Raw genomic sequence first — 21,629 nt, forward strand, 5'->3', positions numbered from 1 at the left:
CATTTGGGGGGTCTGACAGAGGAAAGAAGAAAGGCATCCATGGGCAGTGCCAACTCTTAACCTGGTGACTTGTATGCTTCATGTTACACCATTTGGCTGTGCCCTAAGTGCACATGTGTGACGATAGATAGATAGATAGAGTGAAAGGCGCTATATGATAGATAGATAGATAGATAGATAGATAGATAGATAGATAGATAGATAGAGTGAAAGGCACTATATAATAGATAGATAGATAAATAAATAGATAGATAGATAGATAGATAGATAGATAGATAGAGTGAAAGGCACTATATGATAGATAGATAGATAGATAGATAGATAGATAGATAGATAGATTTTTCTTGTATATCCATTTTTTTTATCGTTAGCATGATTATATTATCATTTAATTTTGTATTTTTCACTTTTTTTTGGCATTTGGCTTTTAACTCCTTGCAGGTCATTTTTGATTTTTGAATTTTAAAACTTTTTTTTCCATTTTGTTGTTATTTTTATGCTTCTAATAATTTTTGGTCATATTTTCCCTTTTTTCTCCCTTTTATTTATTTATTTGTTTGTTTGTTTGTTTAATTATTATTATTATTTTTTTTCTTGTCTTTTTGGCTGTTTTCATTTATAGATTATTTTTGTATTTTTATTTTTATATTATTTTTGTGATTTTGGTTATATTTTTCCTCACTATTTTATTTGTGTATTTTTTTTTTTACCTTTATATTCCTTGTCTTTGTTTCTATTTTTCATCTCTCTTTTCTGTTATCTTTTTTTGTTTTTCTTTAATTCTAGATTTTGATTTTTTTTTTATTGTTTCTTATATCGTTGATTCTAAACTAATTTTATTTTTCACATGTGTTTTTTCAGACGTCTTTTGTCTTTGATTTTCTTTAATTCTCTGGCCCACTTCGACTAATTTGAATAATTTCATGTCAGTATTTCATTGAAGGTTTTGTAATTTCAGGCCAGGGCTTTGAGGTCTTCCTCTCCTGTCCTCTCCTCTCCCTCTTTTTTATCTTCTAAGGCCTTACTTGATGTTTTCTGATGACAAAGACATAAAGAAGGAGTAGGACTGGGAGTTGAAGACGCTGCTGGCCAGGAGTCAAGCACCAGTCAAACCACCAGTCAGACTCATAGTTGTTAAACTTTACAAAGTCAGTGGAGGGTCGAGGCTTCAAAGGCAGAATTTCAAACCAAACTGAGGTCAGGAAACATCAAGTCGAGTGACGTCAGCTCAGCTCTGTGTGCCAGCGTTCACAGAGAGACAGAACGACACGAGGGTCTTTAGTTCATAAAATGAAAAGCTCACAACTCCACCATCTCAGTGAGACCAGCACAGGACACGCCTTCTTGGGGGTGGGCCTCTGACAGTGGGAGGAGCACATCCTGAGAAAAACACCAGGAAACAACAAATAAATGAAGGTGGGGGTCTGAGAACCAACAACAGTGCAAGGAGACACGGGAGCTGAAGGCAGAAATCGACAACAGCAAAGACGAGAAGTCAGGCAAACTGGACGCACTCACCTCTTCTCTGCTCTTTTTCCAGGCCTCGCCATTCACAGACAGGAGGAGCAGACGGGAGAATCGCCGACTGCACACGTTTCATCCTTGTCGGGCTGCTGTCACAGCTTGTCCCCTCACGCTGCTCCCTTCGTCATGTGGTCCTCGTCACACTGCCACTCGCTGTGATGTGGTTTGGGAGGCTCTACCTGCACTACGCCAGCCAGTGGCTTCTCCTGCAGGCCATCGGTGCTCCTGTCAACAGGTCAGCCTTCTGGGACTGGCGGGGGGCAAAAACGGGGATTTAAACTGGGAGGATACAAGCGAGAAAAGTGTGAAGGTCACCAACGAAACAAACGAACACACAAACGGCACCCGGGAAGGAAAAGCAGGGGCGCAACTTCTAAGACTTGACAAGGAGAGGAAGAAAAGACCTCAGGAGAGAAAGGGACACTGGGGGGGGGGACGAGGAAAGGAGGGACAGCAGACACGGGTGGGGTGGGACACAGTAGGGGTCTGTCTGTCTATGAGATATAGTGCCTTTCATCTCTCTCTGTCATACAGGGCCTTTCAGAGCCGACTGGCTATCTATTATATAGCGCCTTTCACATCTATCTACCTCTGTATTATATAGCGCCTTTCACTCTATCTATCTATCTATCTATCTATCTATCTATCTATCTATCTATCTATCTATCTATCTATTATATAGTGCCTTTCTATCTCTCTATCTATCTATCTATCTATCTATCTCATCTATCTATCTATCTATCTATCTATCTATCTATTATATAGTGCCTTTCATTCTATCTATCTATCTATCTATCTATCTATCTATCTATCTATCTATCTATCTATTATCTATCTATCTATCTATCTATCAAGTATATAGTGCCTTTCATCTATCTATCTATCTATCTATCTATCTATCTATCTATTATATAGTGCCTTTCATTCTATCTATCTATCTCTTATCTATCTATCTATTATATAGTATATATCTATCTATCTATCTATCTATCTATCTATCTATCTATCTATCTATCTATCTATCATATAGTGCCTTTCAATCTATCTGTCTATCTATCTATCTATCTATCTATCTATCTATCTATCTATCTATCTATCTATCTATCTATCTATTATATAGTGCCTTTCATTCTATCTATCTATCTATCTATCTATCTATCTATCTATCTATCTATCTATCTATAGTGCCTTTCATTCTATCTATCTATCTATCTATCTATCTTTCTATCTATATAGTGCCTTTCATCTATCTATCTATCTATCTATCTATCTATCTATCTATCTATCTATCTATCTATCTATGTATTATGTAGTGCCTTTCACATATGTCTTAATCTAATATAGAGATCTTTTCACATCTTTTTCTCTCTTATATGCCGCTGTTCTTTCTAGCTCTTATATAGTGCCTTTCATGTCTGTCTAATTATCATGAGTTCCATTCTTTCCACATGTTGTCTTCCTTCACAGGTTTGTCTGGTCAGGTCGTCACTGTGACTTTTGACTTTTTTTTATTTTGAAACAGAAGGCTAAACACATTAAACTTCATCGCAGTGATCGCCATTTGCAGAATTTATTTATTTGTTTGTTTGTTTGTTTGTTTGTTTGTTTCCTCCCATTGTCACTTTCAGTCAGTGTCCATTTCCAAGTCAGGGTGGCCTGACGGTGCAGTGCTTAGCCTGTCCGTGTTTCAAATTCAATCCCCGGACCCCCCCTTTGCCCACAGACACTCAGGTCTCCCCCAACAGCCATGCCAATCAGGTTCATTTATGGCTGCAGCTGTGCCCATGTTCAACTGTGGAACCTGCAGTAGACTGGCATCCCGCCCAGGGCCTTGTCCTGCATGGTGTCCAGTGCCACCCCTGTGGGAGTCACATATTTTATGTTATGAGCCCTGTAATGTCTCCTTTGCCCGTTGTTCGCAGTGTAAAGTGACCTGCTGGTGGTCATGTGGCCCTCTGGGTTCATATAGCTCCTTTTCGCAGTGCCCACCTCACTGTCCTTGTGTCCCTCGTGTCACCGCTTTGTGTTTTCTTGCAGGGTCCGCGTGCGCCTCTACACGGTGGAGCTGAGTTACCAGAGTTCCCTGCTTCGTGCCCGTGAGGAGCTGGCCATGGTGCTGGTGGGACCCCTGACCTTGAACGCCGTCGTGCTTCTTATGGTTCTGATCAGATGTGGCTGTCAGCTCGCGTTTGACTCGCTGCCGTCTCTCCTGTCAAACTCGATCATGGCGATGGGGCTGTGGACAGCGCTGGACCCTCTGGCGGTGTTTCTAGTGGATGCCATCCTGGGGGTAAGTCACTTGAAATAACGTGAGCCTGGCCGGTCCCATCCTGCAGAAGTTCAGTTCTCCTGCTTACTGCCGGCCTAATGTTCCTCGTGGCTGACGAGAACTGCTGTGAGCGCCCATTGGCCCTCCAGCCGGGAACTGAACGTGGACAGGACCACCAGCACGGACCCCTCACCCCTGACCGGGGCCACCATGCTGCCACTCATCGACCTTGGCTGTCTGACCCGTCAAGTCGCCCAGGGTGCCACATTTTCAGTTACCTCATATATTTTTAAACAGATGGTTTGTGCCCTTAGTGGCTGGCATCCCAGTTTCCTGTCTCTTTTACTCCTCCTTGATTATTAAAATGAGCTTGAAAGGCGCTATAAACGTCACACAAACTCACAGAGCAGGTGGGATGGGGATGCTTTGATTTCACATAAATACCAGCAGGGGGAGTGACAGCATGAACCTGGCATCAATGACGGGCATAGACAGTGCTGTTCTCTTGAGCTCTGTGCCTACTGTTTGAAGGGCATCAATGCCACTCACCACTCCAGTTCTGAGTCTTCAAGCACTGGCAGCCATTGAACCCTCAACAAAAAAATACCATAGATATCAGACTGATGGAGTCCTTGGCATTGCCATCTCACAGCTCCAGAGCGCCAGGTAGAGGTGGCATGTTCTCTCTTTGGGATGGTGGGCTTTTCTCCTTCCACATCTCCAGTCCTTGTGTTTTAGATTGAGTCTGAAATGAGTGCCCAGGTGTGTGTGTGTATGTGTGTCACACTGTGGGGTCCCGTCCTTTGTGGTGTATGTGTGTTTGTGTTAAGGAGCTCACCTGTGTAAGTTAATGGACATTTATAGCGCCTTTCACGTTGACCTTAATGGTTAGGAGAAATTAAAAAGTAAATAGAGAGGAAAGTAACTGTGCAGGGATGCCAACCAGAAGGGGCACCAGCCAAGTGTTCAAAATCTTAAAGGGTATTAAAAGTCTGGTACCCAGGGCTGAGGGCAACTGCATGGAAAGACCCTCCTGTTGCCTGGCATGGCCAAGGTGAACAAGCCACACCAGGTGGCAAGAGGCCTGGACGGACTTGGTCAGGGGGTGAGTGGGCACCGCTCTGTCTCCCTAAAACCCTAATACTGGAGCTAACTGGGAACACAACATATGGGGACACACCGCTGGTGGGCAGCTGCTGGTGCACCTGTTAGCTCTTCTGCCAACCATCTCAGTCTGGTCCTTGATGAAGTCAGAGTGTGGCGGTGGGTGTCATCTCCGTCCACTCCACCTGGGCTTTAGGTGTGTGTGTGTGTGCCTTACAGTGGCATCATGCCCAGCGGCAGGCCCTGTCAGGTTCTCCAAACCTTCCTTCTATCCATCCATCCACCTTCTAAGCCTGGAAGCTGCCACTGATCCCAGCAAACACTGGGCACAAGGCAGGACCCCTCGCAGGCCTAATGTCAAACTATAGAGGACACTTCAGAGGTGGTCTTCATGTAGGTACAGCGGTCAGATGCCTTGAGTTCCCATCTCAGCCTGGTCTTGCTGGAGTGCCAGTCTCCACGTGTTGTTACATTTCTCTCATTCCACTCCAGCTGATCTTTCATATCCTCAGCCCTGGTGCTTTGGGTCGAGTTGAACCTGCCTGGTCCTGAGTGTATGGGCTGCGGGTGTTAAGGGGTCTTGTAATGGCGGCACATCACGGCTGGCCCCTTCTTTTATTGGAGTAGACTTCTACTGTCCCTCCATCCATCCATCCATCCATCCATCCACACATACAGCCCCCCATCTTCTAAGCCCACTCATCTTGAGGACAGTTGCAGGCTTAGAAAGGGGCCATCAGATGAACAAGGGGGGTGGGGGCTCATCAATGGTGGGCAGCACTCTGGTACAAAAGTGTCCAGGATTTGCACCCCAGCCTGGTTCCTGTCAATGTAGAATTTGCATATCTCTCAGGACTTCCCTTCGCAGTGCTGTGAAAAAGTATTTGCCCCTTTTGTTATAACCTCTTTTGGTCCCAATAAGTGGCTTCAGATTTGAATATTGAATCAAGGGGAGCAGAAGAGACTTACATCTGAATTACTATTTCATCTGTTTAAGTGGTAGCGTGGTCCAGCACCTGACCTGTCCATGTGAAAAGGTAATTGCACCCCCTTAGCTCCTTCCTCACTGAAATACCTGGCAGTCTTAATCAAAAGCTTCCCGTGATGTGTCTTGGTGAAGAAAAAAAATTCACTAATGACAACCTCTGCATTGTTATTGGGGTTTGTGTCTTTTGTATGGCAAATTGCAAAAGATAATCATATTGAGAAGATAACATGGCAGAAAGAAGAAGAAGAAGGGCAGCAACATCTGCTGAGTGCGAAGCAAATTGCAGAAGCCGATTATGTGATAGAAGGAAGAAGAAGAATGACAGCTGTGATGATCCCTAAACGGTGTTGTGTGTCCCCTCAGGTTCCCTTCCTCCAATACGTTCATCTGAAGGTCTGAGGTAATTCATTGTCTCAAATATGCAATGCCAGAGGAGATTGGGGGTTTGGGGGTGCAAAGACTTTTTCACAGAACCATCTTCCCACATCCTGAGCTGATGGGCATCTCTAAACTGAGCCATCTGGGTGTCTGCTGGACCTTGTCTTACTGGTGCACCCCTCATACTGGGCTAACTGGGCTCAGTCAATGGGCAGGGGAAACTCTGATGGGCTCTGGAGAGCGTAGCAGTCATCCTTGAGGTCCCAGAGTCCCAAGGTCAAATCTCAGCCTGGTGTGCATTTTCTCCTTGTGACCACGTGGCACTTCTGGTGGTCCTTCACTTTCCTCCCTCATCTTGGAAGCTTGAAATTGTTGTGAGAGTAAAGTTTTACAAAATGGCAGCAGAGCAGTGAAGCCGAATAGACAACATTGGGCATCAGACAAGTGCCAGGCTCTGAGCTCGTGGTGATGATGGAAGACACACAAAAAAAGGAACGGTAAGAACGTATGAGACAGACGGTGGCACAGAGTGACCAGCAGCCAGCAAGATGAGCAAAAAGAAAAAGATAAAGAAGTCCGAGCCGCAGGCCACTGGAGTTTGCATTTTCTTTTCCAGAACCTCAGCTACAGCGCCGAGAAGCCCACTGGAGACGCCGCAAAACTCTACTGGCACTTCAAGAGAACGCAGGGCTCTGGGGTGCCGGGGGTCTTCATCACCCTCTTCCTCTACATTGTGCTCCTCATCTGCTCCCTCACCATCCTCTACATCTACCTGGTCAGGTAAGATGGCTGGTGAAGTGAAGAAGACTGGGGAAGGGCGGGGGTCCATATAGCGCATTGAAAGGGAATTGAGGGGACACAAAAAGTGAACCCCTGACAGGGACGACGGCTTGGGACACGGGGGACATTACGCAGTGAGAGCAAGAAACACACGGGCCCATACATGGCAGTAGGAGACTGAAAAGGCAGCAACGGGACCCCAGCATCAACACATCTGGGGGCTCCAAACTCCTGTTAAACAAGGCAGATGAATAAAAACACAATTTATATAGCGCCTTTAAAAGAACTGAATATACAGTGCTGTGTGGACAGACATCTACTGGGAATAAAGTCACATGACTGGATAAGAAAAGCAACATAACACAGAAATGAAAGGCGCTATATAACTGATCTACAGATAGACACATACGAAAGGCGCTATATAACAGTGAGGTAACTAGACATGAAAAACACTTTAGAATAGACACAAAAGGTGCTATATGATCGATAGATAGATAGATAGATAGATAGATAGATAGATAGATAGATAGATAGATAGATAGAGTGAAAGGCACTATATAACAGATAGATAGATAGATAGATAGATAGATAGATAGATAGATATGAAAGGCGCTATATGATAGATAGATAGATAGATAGAGTGAAAGGCGTTATATATAAGATAGATAGATAGATACTATATAACAGATTAATTTTAAGATAGATGTGAAAGGCACTATATAATAGATACTTATGTAGGACATTATGTAACAGACTCAGATGAAAGGCGCTATATAACAAGTACATATGAAAGGAATGATATAGACAGACAGGTCCATGTGAAAGGCGCTATATAGCAGAGCTCTGGCTTCCTGGGCCTGCACAGTTCCTTCATGATGTCCATAACCCGCTGACCTTGCCACAGAGCAAGACACAAGGTGGGCACTTTTTGGGTTAGCTGCCCTCAGCCCTGAGGTTGAGGTGGTCCGGCCCGCTGAAGCTGCCCGTGGTCTCCGTGCCCTCCTGGTGACCCACCCCACTCGTCTGCTCTCCTTTGCTCTCCTGGTGCTTTTTATCAGGAGTCGCCTCGTCTGCCTGCCGCTGGGTTCTCGTTATCTCGACTAACGAGGTTTGCTTTGCCCTTTTTTATTTTATTTTACTCTTCTGATTCAATTTGTCCTCCTGTCCCTTTCCACTCTTTGCTGCTTTTCCATTTCCTGCGCCCCCTGCTCTGTGTGCCCTTCACGGTTATTCAGCTTTCGGACCAAGTGCACCTTATCTGGTCTGATAAGACATTAAGTGCGAAGCCAGAGCAGGACGATAAGATGAAATGAGGTCACCTGGAGGCCTGCTCGGTGCTGTCCACTCGGCACCAGGGACAGCAGGCTTGAGTGCCCTCTAGAGACCTCAGTGTTCCTCTAGGATTTTGAACTAAAGGAGGTCTACTCAGGGGTGTCCACGCTACACTAGTGACATCCAGCTAGAGCCCACTCTAGTCAGTCCATTTCACACCACAATATAAATCACCTTGGTGGTCTCTGCTGCCCCATTAAATAAGGCCACAGGGAGGCCCACTCAGAGGTGTCTGCTCCGTAATAGGGGTGCCAGGTCAGATCTCCCTCAAGTGGCCCATAGGGGCATTAAATGAGGCCGTATGGAGACCAACTCAAGGGTCTCAATTCCAAACTGGGGACACCAAGCTAGAGCACCACATTGTGACTTCTGCCCTCCGTGTTACATTGTGAAATAAGGCCAGTAGCAGGCCCGCTTGATCTTGTGCCCCAGGGATGCCCATCTAGAACCCCCACCCCAGTTTCTCTGAAGGAGTATAAAAGAAGACCACTGGTAGTCTGGCTGAGTGCTGCCCACTTCACACCACACTATGGCTCCCTCTAGTGGGTGATAGCATCAATTGCAGGGCCACTTTATAAAGGCCACAGGCGGGCCATGTCAGGGTGTCCGCTCTACTCTGGGGTCATCCAACTTCTATGTAGGGCCATAAAATCAGGAAACTCCAGCTGTGTCCACTCCACTCCATGTGTCCTGGCTGCCTCTAGTGACCCCTTATGTTACAGTAGGGCCATGAAATGAGTCCAGAAAGACACCAACTTGGGGGTCTCCACTCCATACTAGGGACACTTATCTAGAGCCCCCTCTAGTGGCCACTGGTGTCCTTGCAGGATTATAAAATAAGGCCACTAGGCGACCTGCTCAAGGGTCTCCTCTCTGAAATAAAGCTACCGGACTAGAGCGCCCCCTGCTGATGTGTAGTGTCCTTGCAGGGGCATTAAATAAGGCCATGGGGACACGTGCTGAGGGGTCCTCACTACGGCTCCCTCTAGTGGGCTATGGTGTCTTTGCTGAGAGTTGTCTCCCCCTAGTGGCTCCCTAATGTCCCCACAGAGTCATTTTGTTGTATGAGTCTCCTAAGAGACCCATTTAGGTGACCCCAGTGCCTACAGAGAGGAAGGCACTTCAGCCCTGCATGTGCCCGTCCCCCTGAGGGGCCGCCGTGTCGATCTCTTCCTGTCTTCATCCTTTTCCCTCCTCCTCCTCCTTCTTCTCTGTACGCTCTTCTGAAGTGAATGTCGGCCACAACATTACGTGCCAGCCAGCGAGAGAGCGGCCCGTCTTCTAAAATAAGTCGCCTCATTCACGTTGTGTCCTGTTGGTGATACAAATGCCCTCTTCTCAAAAAACAAAACCAGTGCAGAGAAAAATCAATAAGCTTCAATCAGTCGGGCCATCGATCGGAGCGCAGAAGGACACGGCGGCTCCTCGGGAGGCTCGGCTCGGCTCAGGCGGCGTGCGTGTGCTCTGGATGAGCCCAAATAAAACTCCCCGGCATTAAGCTGAGCGTAAGATCTAATTTATGTAAGTGACACGTATCCCGTACGACTAAATGGCCGATATTAAAACACGAGCCGCGAATAATGGCTTCTGCCAGTCATAGTGCAGTGAATTGTGGCAAATGTAGGGCAGGCGAGTGAGGAGCCGCCATCACTTTATGGATTGCACGCCTCCCATTGGCTGACATGGCACACGGTGACATAGCTGGTGACCTATTTCTAAAAAAGCGCCGGCGGCACAATGGAGAGATAGAATGAGCTGTTATCTCGTTTTAATTACATTTTAGGCAGCCTTGTAACATCAGAAATAGCAAAGAGGAAAAGGAGGAGGAGGAGGAGGAGGAGCGGGGGGGCTGACGACGGGGGCCAAACGACTGCCACCCCAGATAGCACTCCTCAGCCTGGGGGAGGGGGATCTTGGCTTTGTCTCACCTAAGGCAAGACCCCCTGAGCTGACCTGACCTGACCTGACCCCCCCCTAACCGACCACTCAGCTCTCACCATCTCTTCTGGGGGCCGACCAGAAAAATGAAGTCAGAGAAGTGGGATGTGGTGTGGTGGGCGGCCTGACAAAGGGCACCGCAGTGCTTAGGCACAGACGGGGAGATACGTGGGCAGTGCCAGTGCAGGACTGGAGAAATGCCAGGGGGCAGAGGACAGCATTGAGGGAAACAGTTTAGGACCAGGACCACCTCAAGGACATCCCAGTGTGTGTGCAGGCCTGACACAAAAAAAAGACCCAAGTAGAGGGCCGTCATTTAGACTGAGGGGACAAGGACTGTACTGCCAATATAGCGCCTTTCCACCTGTGCTTATCAGTCTGTCATGAAGTGCATTTCATATCTCATCTGCCTAGAGAGCCGTTGACATCACTCAGGGGATTGAACAGTGAAGTTCAAATCGAGGTGTCCGTCTGTGATTAGAGCGTCTAGGAAGGTGGCCATCGATCTTCACATCCACCTGTCTGTCTGTCTACTGTAGGGCACCATTGGCATCAGGCCGTCATACGGGGGGCTTTGTGTATCTGACTCTGAAAATGTCTGTCTGTTCTATCAGTCATCTGTCAGTCCTGTTGTGTATCGATTTATAATGCCTTTCATATCTGTCAATTTATTATGCAATATCAATCCATCTATTGATTATATAGCGCCTTGCATGCTATCTATCTATCTATCTATCTATCTATCTATCTATCTATCTATCTATCTATCTATCTATCTATCTACCTATCTATCTATCATATAGTGCCTTTCACTCTATCTATCTATCTATCTATCTATCTATCTATCTGTCTATCTATCTATCTATCTATCTATCTATCTATCTATCTATCATATAGCGCCTTTCACTCTATCTATCTATCTATCTATCTATCTATCTATCAGTTTTCCTAGCTCTCGGTTATATAGCGCCTTTCCTATCAATCTCTTACCTGTCAGCCCCTCTCTGATCCCCTCTTATCTATCTATCTTACTCTTCACGGCCCCTTTGAGTGACGACATGTTACTTGTTTGTCACACATCAGATTTTCTCTATTCTGTCCACGTGGCGGTGCTGCTGCCATTGTGAAAGGCACTATATAAAGTAGGTGTTGGACTTTTAGTAAAGGTGGGAGAAGCGTCCAGTTGCAGACCACCAAAGCTCCACTGAATAGCCAATCAGAGTGTGTATTCATGTCACATGACGTGCCTGGCATAGGACAGGAGAGCACATGACCAGATGCCCAGTTTGTCGTCTTTTTCTCTCAGTTTCTTTTCCAGGTGTAATTGAAATGCAAAGGCTGGCAGGTACCACCAGAGTTGTGTAATTTGATTGGCTCATCACCAGGGGGCGCCTCTCCAGATGGGTGACGGGTCCCTCTGTGCACCACTTCCCCTGCTCCAATGGGCCTTAACTATTTTCCTGACATTTGATTTTGTTAACAAGTGATGAGTGGCACAGCATTAGCAGTGAGATGAGTGCCAATTGAATGTCAGTGTGCCACCCTTGGTCTTGCCTGCATGAGTTTTTTTTTCTAGGTTACTTTGCATGCCATTGCCAAATACTGCCATTTTGTGGACTCCCCATTTTTAAATGTGTGCTTTCCTGTTGGCACTTTGGAGGCATAGCTGATCAGAGATGAGCTGAGGGTCCATCTCATCAGGTGCCAGCATGCACTGTACAATGAGACGTGGCCTGCCTGCACAGTCCGGCTGGCATTAACTGGGCAGCCTGACCCCTACCCACCTTTTCTCTTCCAGACTCCATCATGGCGGCCGTATGTTAGATGTGTTCCAGCGGCTGACCGCCGAAGAGGACGCCTTCTTTGTTCCCTTTGATCTTGAGGTGTCAAACCAGGAGCTGAGTTACATTGTGAAGAAGGCCGAACAATGGAGGGGTGCCAGTGGAGAGAGGAGGAAGGTAGGGGCCAAGCCGCCATTCTGGGGTCCAGGCCTCATCAGGTAGATGTGCTGACCTGACAGATTTGGGGGAGACAGGGTGAGGGGGGTCTCTATTTACCCCTGTTGTCTTTCTTTTGCATTTACTACAAATAGAGAGTTGGCATGGCTGGCACACATCACTCATAGTCCATGATGGCATCATGGGGCCCCCAAACACAACCATGAACATTCATATTAAGAGTTGTAAATGCCCCTTAATGTTCAGGAGAATGTGTCAGCCCTAATATGGCACCTTTCATATCACCAAGAGTAGCACCCTGGCACAAAACTGGACTGGCATGAAATGATTGACCAAATGAAGTGGCAGGCGGTTGCTAACTGATGGCTTTTCCATGCATTTCTAATTTCAGTTGGGGGTTCATCCACCTGTGCAGGTTTGCCACCCTTACCCTGCCACTGGCAGTTGCCAAGCATTGTTGTTCTTTTCTGACCATCTGGAGTGCCCTTTACCTACAAGATGGTGGCTGAACTTGCTTTGTCTCAATATTGTCAGCCTGTGGGCACCTGGTGGGTCTGCAGTGTGTGTGTGGACACGAGAGGAGGTCTAAAGTACTGAAGTACCCCGACGGTCAGCCCCTCGTCTGTCAGGTGGCACGCGTGTCCTCGTGTCTCCAGGCCTCTCTTCACACCCGCAATTTTAATCTGAAGCTGTTTCCCAGTGGGAGCTCAGTGGCTCTGCTAGTCAGGCCTGGCACTCCTGTCCCCCCTGGGGTGCCACTGTCTTTCTCAAGCACTCACAGGTGACAATGACTCGCTCTCTGCAGCCCCTTCAATCGATTGACAGTGAGGCAGAGGAGACGTCTGCGTAAATGTGTGTGGCCATCCTTAGGTTGTATGTCACAAGTGGAAGTGCCAGCCTGCTGTCCTGCTGTCCTGAAATTTGGCTTGGAGTGACAAAAGTGAAAAGGAGCACGAAAACGTACATCTTATGACCCTTGATCTATTGACACCACCGGTATGCCAACGTGTATGCCAGTGTCGTGCCCAGTAAGGCCTGAAGAGGACAACATGGTGGCTCAGTGACAGTGAAGGCAGTGTGGAGGTCTTCCAGCCTTTACTCTTATGGTGGCAGCACATTTGTCCAGGGTGCAAGACCAATAGCCAACAGTTAAGATGCCCCGATTGCAGCTGCTGCCATGCTGCACCACAAATGACCACCACGTCTTCATGTGACCCCTCCATCCATTGGTCACAGTAGCAGGAACAAACCTTGGATGGGACGCCAGTCCATTGCAGGGCACACTGGCATCACATGTGTCGGGGCTGTGGACGAGAAGCCCAGCAGAACAAGTGGGTGACATGCAGGGTCCAGAAAATGACCAGGCTGGAGTAGTGATATGATAATCACTGCAATTTAGTGTCACTCAGTGCCCACATGAAGAGCGAGTGGTCACTAATATGACCTTCCACTTGGTGCAATAAAAGCATTCGTGACTGTCCTGTTCTTAGTCTCCAGGTATTCATCTTCCTCCATTTTGTGAAGGGTCTCAGGGTCCTCTTGGTGGTGAGGCTCCATCTGACTGGGACCCTGAAGAGAATGACAGACTCCGCCCACTTGTCCCAGGTCAGCCTCCAATAGCCCCACCCACCACTCCCTCTGGACCTATCATCACACACCAGCAAATCTTGGCAAGTTAAGTGGCTCAGTGGGGGTCACACATTGAGATGGGTGGGCAGTGATGCCAACTGTGGGGCTGTGTGTTTCAGTGCCACACTGCCCACCTCATTGTAACCCTGCATGCCACATTCACACAAACCAGCAGGACCTGCCATTGCCTGCTCACAGAGTGTGGGTGTAAGCCTGTGGTCAACTGGCATCCCATAATGGGGCTGAATCCTGCCCTGAACCTGCTGCTGCAACAAGGGGCTCTGATCGCCATAATCATGGGGTGGACTTGGCTTGGAGAACAAGAGGATGAGAGAATGACACTGAAGGGACAAGGGGGCCATCAAAAAGCAAATCTGCACATCACTTATATAGCGCCTTCCACACAAGATAAGATAAATAGATAGATAGATAGATAGATAGATAGATAGATAGATAGATAGATAGATAGATAGATAGATAGATAGAGTGAAAGGCACTATATAATAGATAGAGTGAATGGCACTATATAATAGATAGATAGATAGATAGATAGATAGATAGATAGATAGATAGAGTGAAAGGCACTATATAATAGATAGAGTGAATGGCACTATATAATAGATAGATAGATAGATAGATAGATAGATAGATAGATAGAGTGAAAGGTGCTATAACTTTAACATAAGGTAGTTGTCCTCACTGATCGTTAGCCCCCCCGCGTATTTGTGACACTGATGACCCAGTGACCCCACAGACCCCTGTAATGTGCTGAATGATGCCAGCATGGTGAAGCTCAGTCTTTATTCTGTAAAGTGCCATCCACCCAATGCACTATGGAGTTCTCTTCCATTCCCACTAAAATATGAAAACTTAGTTAATTGAGATCAGCCACATTTACTTCACCCGCTGTCCTACTTATATCAAATTGGCACTGCCAGCTCCCACCTGTGGCTCTGTGCTGCCATAGTACCAGGTGACATTGTCACTAGCTCAGTCCAAGGAGGTGACCATGGCATCGGGGGGTCGGTTCACCTCTTATGAAAGTGCATTGACTAGGAGGTTTGTGTGTCTTGTGTGGGGTCTCCAACTGCAGATTCTCACTGGCACCTTCCGTATAGTAGGCATGCACCAGACAGGCAAGGAAGAGAGGACCACTCTAAATGACCCCTGGTTTTCCACTTCCTAAGGTGCCCATTTGGCGGTGTGAAGGCAGACCGTGACCTGACCGCCAGCCAGTAAGATGTTCTTTTAGTTTGAGAACTCCAGTAGCCCCAGAAGTCCCACTTTGGACTCTTGTTAGATCTTCAAGACCATCGGTTCATTTTCTGGGGTTTACCAATGCTAGTTGATCTCCCCCCCCCAAAATCTTTCAGATCCCCTTCTTTAGATATCATGTGACACAGCCTCCAGTTGTGTCTTCTTTGGTCTTATCCATTCCTTGGATGTAAAGGCGGAGTCAGATCTTGTAGTGGGTGTGGCCAGACATATCAGCCACCATATCAGTTCAAGGCTCCGCCCCTTCCCCCCTCTGATCACGGCTTTTAATCTTCAGTGTCTTCACGGGTGTCCCCTGGTGGCACGACATGCCCACACCTCCTGTGATCAGTGCCCCGTGCCCGCCTTCATTTCAGCGTGGCGGCTCTTACACTTCTTTCCATTTTTCTTAGTTACATTTCAGAAGCAAGCGAAATCATCTCAGAGGTCTTCAGCTAATTAGCCGAGGTTGCAGTAATTATCCTGAGCAGCTCTTTGTCTAATGATAACACGCCGGGCCTGGCAGTCCCTCCAATTCCAAAGATGTTGATGCGTTGAGATTTTTTTTTTGTTTTTTTTTTGTTTACTTGCTGAGATGTTGAAATTCTATTTATTGTTGTTTTTAATTTAATTTTTGTTTCATGGAGAAGGCAGACTCTCGCCATCATTGGCTTTTGCTTCACTAATCTTTACTGAGCCTGATCTTTCCACTGTGGGGACTGCAGGCCAGCATCACTGGGAGGGCATTGGCTAACATGAATGCTATGCCAGTCTCATCCAGGGCAAATCCCCCCCACACACACTTATAGATGACACATTTGCACTCACCACCGTTGTGTTTCAGCAACACCAGAACAGCCAAATGGGTGAGTAGGCTTTGCTCAAATAAACAATGACTAAGCCAATTGTAGGCCTCAATAGTAGGCCTCACCCCAGGCAGCCCAGCTCCAAACTCCAATGGCAGGCTTTATGGCCTGGCGAGTCACACAATGGGGGTCACAAAGACAACACCATCTCTACAATTCTTAATGATGTTTGTCTTCACAGCCTGAATATAAACGCTTCAGGTGGTCTCTCAGTAGTGACATCATGATGACCCCGCCCACACATATGCAGTAGAGATCTCATGGAGCAATACATAAGAATGAAACATTATTTACATAAAACAATATCAACAAAAATTGCGAAAAATCAAATAAGTCAACCTAAACAATAAAAATGCAAGTAAACATAAGATAGGCAACAAGAAGGATTCAAAAGGCCTCACCCCAGGTAGCCCAGCACCAAACTTCAATGGCAGGTTTTCTGGCCTGCAGAGTCACAAAATGGGGGTCACAAAGTCGACACCACCTTCACAACTCTTAATGACACTCATCTTCACAGCCTGAATATGAAGGTTTGAGGTGGACCCTCAATAGTGACATCATGATGGCCCCGCCCACATGCAAGGAGTATAGTTCTTATGTAGCAATATGAGGCATTATTTGCATGGGCAGCATGGTGGCGCAGTGGGTAGTGGTGCTGCCTCGCAATTGGGAGACTTGGGTTCGCTTCCCGGGGCCCCCCTGCGTGGAGTTTGCATGTTCTCTCCATGTCTGCAAACTGGGTGCTCTGGTTTCCAAAGACATGCAGGTTAAGTGCATTGGCAATCCCAACTTGTCTCTAGTGTGTGTGTGTCCTGCGGTGGGCTGGCGCCCTGCCTGGGATTTGTTCCTGCCTTGTGCCCTGTGCTGGCTGGGATTGGCTCCAGTGGTCCCCCATGACCCTGTGTTAGGATATAGCATTTTGGGTAATGACTGACTGACTGACTGGCATTATTTGCATAAAACACGTCAACAAAAATTGCCTAAGAATGAAAAATAATAATTCAACCTTAACAATAAAAAGGCACACAAACATAAGCCACGGAACAACAAGGATTCAAAAGGCCTCACCCCAGGCAGCCCAGCCCCAAAGTTCAATGTCAGGATTTCTGGCCTGCACAGGGCCGAAGGGGGTGGTGGTGGGGGAGTCTAACCAAAAATAAAAACAAAAAACTGTAAAAATAACTTTAAAATAGTATGAAATATCCCAAATGCATTAAAATGTCATTTTCAAGAGAGGGGATAATCATAAATCTCTGGCTTGGGAAGAGAAAGGCACGTGAAAAATCTTTAGGAATCAGGTAATTATTTGTACAGTGTAACAGGCATGACAGACACTGGTGTGAGTAGTAGGGGGGCACCAACCCACTGCAAGCTCACTTGATGAAGTTGCTATCACGAATGAAAGTTTCAACAGGAGATGCTGAAGCTCCGTTGCCTGACGTTATCATCATTTAAACTCAAATTTGCTGAGAGTTCTGATCCAAAAGGCATTCAAAGCTCCAAGTGATGACCTCCTTCCAGCAGACTGCTGGCATATGCAAAACTGTGTGTAAAAGGGGCGGAGCTTGATGCATGCCTCGGGGCGGGGCTAAGGTGTCATCTCCAGGGGAACATTTGGAGCTGTGGAGTAGAAAGGAAGGTATTGTTAGCCGTAGCACCCCCTCCTGCCGTGAGGTGGGATTGTTGCTCTTAATTGAACCTTTTGGGTGATCACTTTGTGCAGATGAAGGACAATAACTAAAAACAGAGAACATGGGGAAAAAACACAAAAAGGTCAAAAGCACAATCTCAAAAGAATCCAAACGAACCGAAAAATCAGCGCCAACCTCACAAAGCCAATGCCAACTCCATCATTCCTCGATAATATAAAGGCTGGGGGCGGTCCTTCAGCAGTCAACTTATGATTGAATGGCCTGTTGAGGTCCCACCCCTCAGTAATGACATCACGATGGCCCCACTCCTTGGGATTCCACCCCTCACGCTGGCTCCGCCTCTTATGGTTACACCCATATTCTTGCCAGGAATTTATGGAGCAGCATACTGTGTAAAAACTCAAAAAGAACAATAAAAAGGAAAGCAACCTTTGGGTGTAACGTCACAAGAATTCAGCAGCAGGCCTCGCTCCCTTGACCAGACTTTATATCGCCTTTGATTCCTGTCTCTTTAATCATCTTCCTCTGATGATGACACCTGGCAGGTTGTCGAAAGCTTAGGAATTGTGAAGCCCGGGCTGGTGTTGACACCCTAAACCCGGCACAGACAGGCAGGACGCAGGTTCAGCACACAACCCACACCTTTATTTTCCACTGGGAGGCGCTATCCGTCACTCCCCAGACCCACACAGTACAGCAAAGCACTAAAAGCACAGTCCCCTTCACCACCGCCTTCAGTTCTCCAGATAGGCTTTGTCCTCTTCCTGACTCCTGGCGACTGGCACCTATTAATAGGGCATCCAGAAGGACCCCAGGTGCCCAACTAGCTTCTTCCGCCACCCAGAAGTGCTGCCAAATGGGGCCTTGCAAATGTCCATGCGCCCCCTGGTGGTGGGTTCAACTTCTATGCTCATGACCCGTCGCCTTGCTGGAATTCAAGGTGGCTTCCCTCTGTTGGTCTGGGGGAGAAACTGTCCTGTCCTCTGCTCCTTCCATATTCAGGGCGTCCCAGCCAGGTAAGGGCCACAGAGTCAGCAACTGTTTTAAGATACGGGACTCATTTTCTCTCTCTCTCTATACAGTAGATATAAACGGCTCAAAAAAATGAAAGGCACACTTTATAATCCGAGTAGAGCATCAAGTCAATGACACTTGTGGGCCGGTGATCTGCTCAGTGAAGTAGCAGAGGGGCTCGTTCATCAGTTTCAGCTGCTTTAGGGCACTGGGGGCAACCATGAGTCGACCCCCAAAACAGGAATGAATGGGTTAACAGCTGGAGGGAGGCCACTGACATTTTTCCCTCCTCATCTGTTTTGTCACTCGTTTTGTATTTGTCTACGGTCAGTGTCACTACTGGTACCATAAGGCCATACCTGGACCCTACAGAGCTGGCACAGGTAGTCCAATGGCAGGCACATCAATACGTGGCATTGTCAGAAGGTTTTCTGTGTCTCCCAGCAAAGTCTCAAGGGCATGGAGGAGATTCCAGGAGACAGACAGGCAGTTCCTTAAAGGAGAGCTGGACAGGTAGAAGGTCCTTAACCTATAGAGCAGGACCCACTGGTATCTGCTCCTTTGGGCAACGAGGAACAGGATGAGCACTGGCAGAGCCTACAGAATGACCTCCAGCAGGCAGGTAGGCAGGCAGGCCCCTGGTGTGAGAGACTCTGACCAAACAATCAGAAATAGACTTCATGAGGGTGGCCTGAGGGCCCAACAATGTCCTCTAGTGGGCACCGTGGAGCAATACCAGAATTGGCAGGTCCACCACTGGTGAGTGTCCTGTGCTCTTCACAGATAAGAGCAGGTTCACCCTGAGCACATGTGACAGACGTGAAAGGGTCTGGAGAAGCCGTGGAGAACGTTACGCTGCCTGTGACATCATTCAGCGTGACTGGTGTGGTGGGGGGTCAGTGATGGTCAGTCTGGGGAGGCGTATCCACAGAGGGACGCACAGACCACTACAGGCTAGACAACGACACCGCAGGACTGCCATTAGGTATCGGGACGAAATCCTTGGACCCATCGTCAGACCATATGCTGGTTCCTCCTGGTGCCCGACAATGCCCGGTCTCATGTGGCGAGAGGATAAAGGAATTGATACCACTGACTACACTCACTCGCCTGACCCCTCTGAGTGGGACATTATGTTTGGGTCCATGTGACACCTCGGCCTGTCCCGGAGCTCAGTGATGCCCCAGTCCAGATCTGGGAGGAGATCCCCCCAGGTCACCATCTGTCATCTCATTAGGACGTTGTCAGGCACTTAGGGGGGCATACAGACTACTGGGGACCTTTTGGAGTTTCGGCCCGATGGACTCACCTGCCTGCCCGCCTGCTGCCTCATTTTGTCTTTGAGTTCAGCCCTCACTCCGTCGGCTGATGATTTTCATTTCCATCCTTTCATTCCTCACACATCACCATACCAGTCCATACCAGTAGAGGTGGCGAGCAGGAGATCTGATGGGTTTTCAAAGTGGTCCTTTCATTTTTTGAGCACTTTCTATTTCTATATGAAGACTTTTTCGGTGATGGGCTCCAGCTGCCTGCAACCCTAACCCTGGATAACCCTGGATAAGGCGGGTTTACAAAATGGGTGGATAGATTTAAATAATCAAAAAAAAGTACAAAAGGCAAAACTGTGATTAAAGGGAAGAATAAAGCAGAATGAGGGCAACCCAAAGCAAAGACCGCCAGTCCAAAATCCAAAGAAAACTCCAGAAAATGGGTGCAAAAATCCACAGAAAGTGCTAGAAAATTGAAAGAACAAACAGCCAACCACTCTCTGGAGAATAAATAAGCAGGGGGCGGGCCTTCTGCAGTGATGTCCCAGTGGCCCCGCCTCCTGGGGTGCCACTCCCATAGCACATGAGGTATAAATACACTCACATAAGAACATCAGATGTCGTTGTTTCTAAAGGGACAAAGCAGAGCTGAAAACCAAAAGAAACAGACTTACAGCAGTGCGTGGCAGAAGTGCCCCAACATGACTAACCCTTACCAGGATACCCGGAGAGCCACCCAACTGGAAATCACCCCCATGATCCCTTTACTCCTGTTGACTGACTGATTGGCTAAGAGGTGGATGGTCTGCCCACCCTGTTAGTGACGCGGCCATCGGGTGGAGGCCAAGCCTGGCAGCAAATGAAGAGAGTGCCAGTCTCCTGGAGGAGACTGATGGGTGCAAATTAGGAGTGCGCCAGCCCACCGGGGGAGACACGTTCTCGCCGGAGCAATTAAGTTACATCAGTCGAGCTGACAGGCTGTCATTGGACTGTTGATGCCTCAAAGTCCCACCCGGGACCCTAAGTAATTAAGCAGTATCCATGGATTTCTGCTCTTTCTCTTTAATGTTTCTTAACACTCACCGATGTGCACCGTGGGAATGCTGAACGGTGCGTCCCCCCAGTTTGATTAGGGGCTGATGTCCCACTTAAAGCCTGAATATCTGAGCGTATCGTTCAAAGCTGAGTCGTCACCATAAAACAAGTGAAGGCTTAAAAGAACCAAAAACTCACCGAGCGGGTCAGGAGACCAAAATACAAACCACGCCAGCCGCTCACCCAGTTGGCACCAAAGTAACGGAGGAGGATTCAGCTCTCCGGGCCGAGTTTGGGTGGTGGTCCGGCCTGGTGGGGCTCAAGTGCTCCATCACCGCTTCACGAGGAGCAAACGGCCGTGTACTGTCAGTGATGGGCGAGTGGAAGAAGGGGACGAGAAGGCGAAACGCGGGCGATAAACGGGCGGGCGATAAACGGGTGAGCAACACGGCGATCAAACCATATCAACGCAGGGAACTACAAGAGAGAATCTGCCATTTCGGGGTAGCGTGGCACGAGTGATGTCACCTGACATGACATCGGGGGGTGTGGCCTAGCAACTAGGACCTGCACCTTAGCAACAGAAACACAAATCCCACCTGACAACCTCAGAACAAAAGCAAAAGCACAAATAAAC

At 47.6% G+C, this 21,629-nt stretch overlaps 1 protein-coding gene across 1 annotated transcript in view; it reads left to right on the forward strand.

The window, feature by feature from the left end:
* The window catches only part of ofcc1 (orofacial cleft 1 candidate 1), a 186,146-nt gene that overhangs the window by 126,408 nt on the left and 38,109 nt on the right, over nt 1-21,629 (forward strand). The window contains exons 13-16 of the mRNA XM_039754152.1: nt 1,541-1,759; nt 3,562-3,814; nt 6,880-7,043; nt 12,112-12,271. Coding sequence (XP_039610086.1) covers nt 1,541-1,759; nt 3,562-3,814; nt 6,880-7,043; nt 12,112-12,271 — 796 coding nt within the window. The remainder of the gene's footprint in view (nt 1-1,540; nt 1,760-3,561; nt 3,815-6,879; nt 7,044-12,111; nt 12,272-21,629) is intronic.

This window comes from Polypterus senegalus, chromosome 5 (genome assembly GCF_016835505.1).
Source record: "Polypterus senegalus isolate Bchr_013 chromosome 5, ASM1683550v1, whole genome shotgun sequence".
NCBI classification, from domain to species: Eukaryota; Metazoa; Chordata; class Cladistia; order Polypteriformes; family Polypteridae; genus Polypterus; species Polypterus senegalus.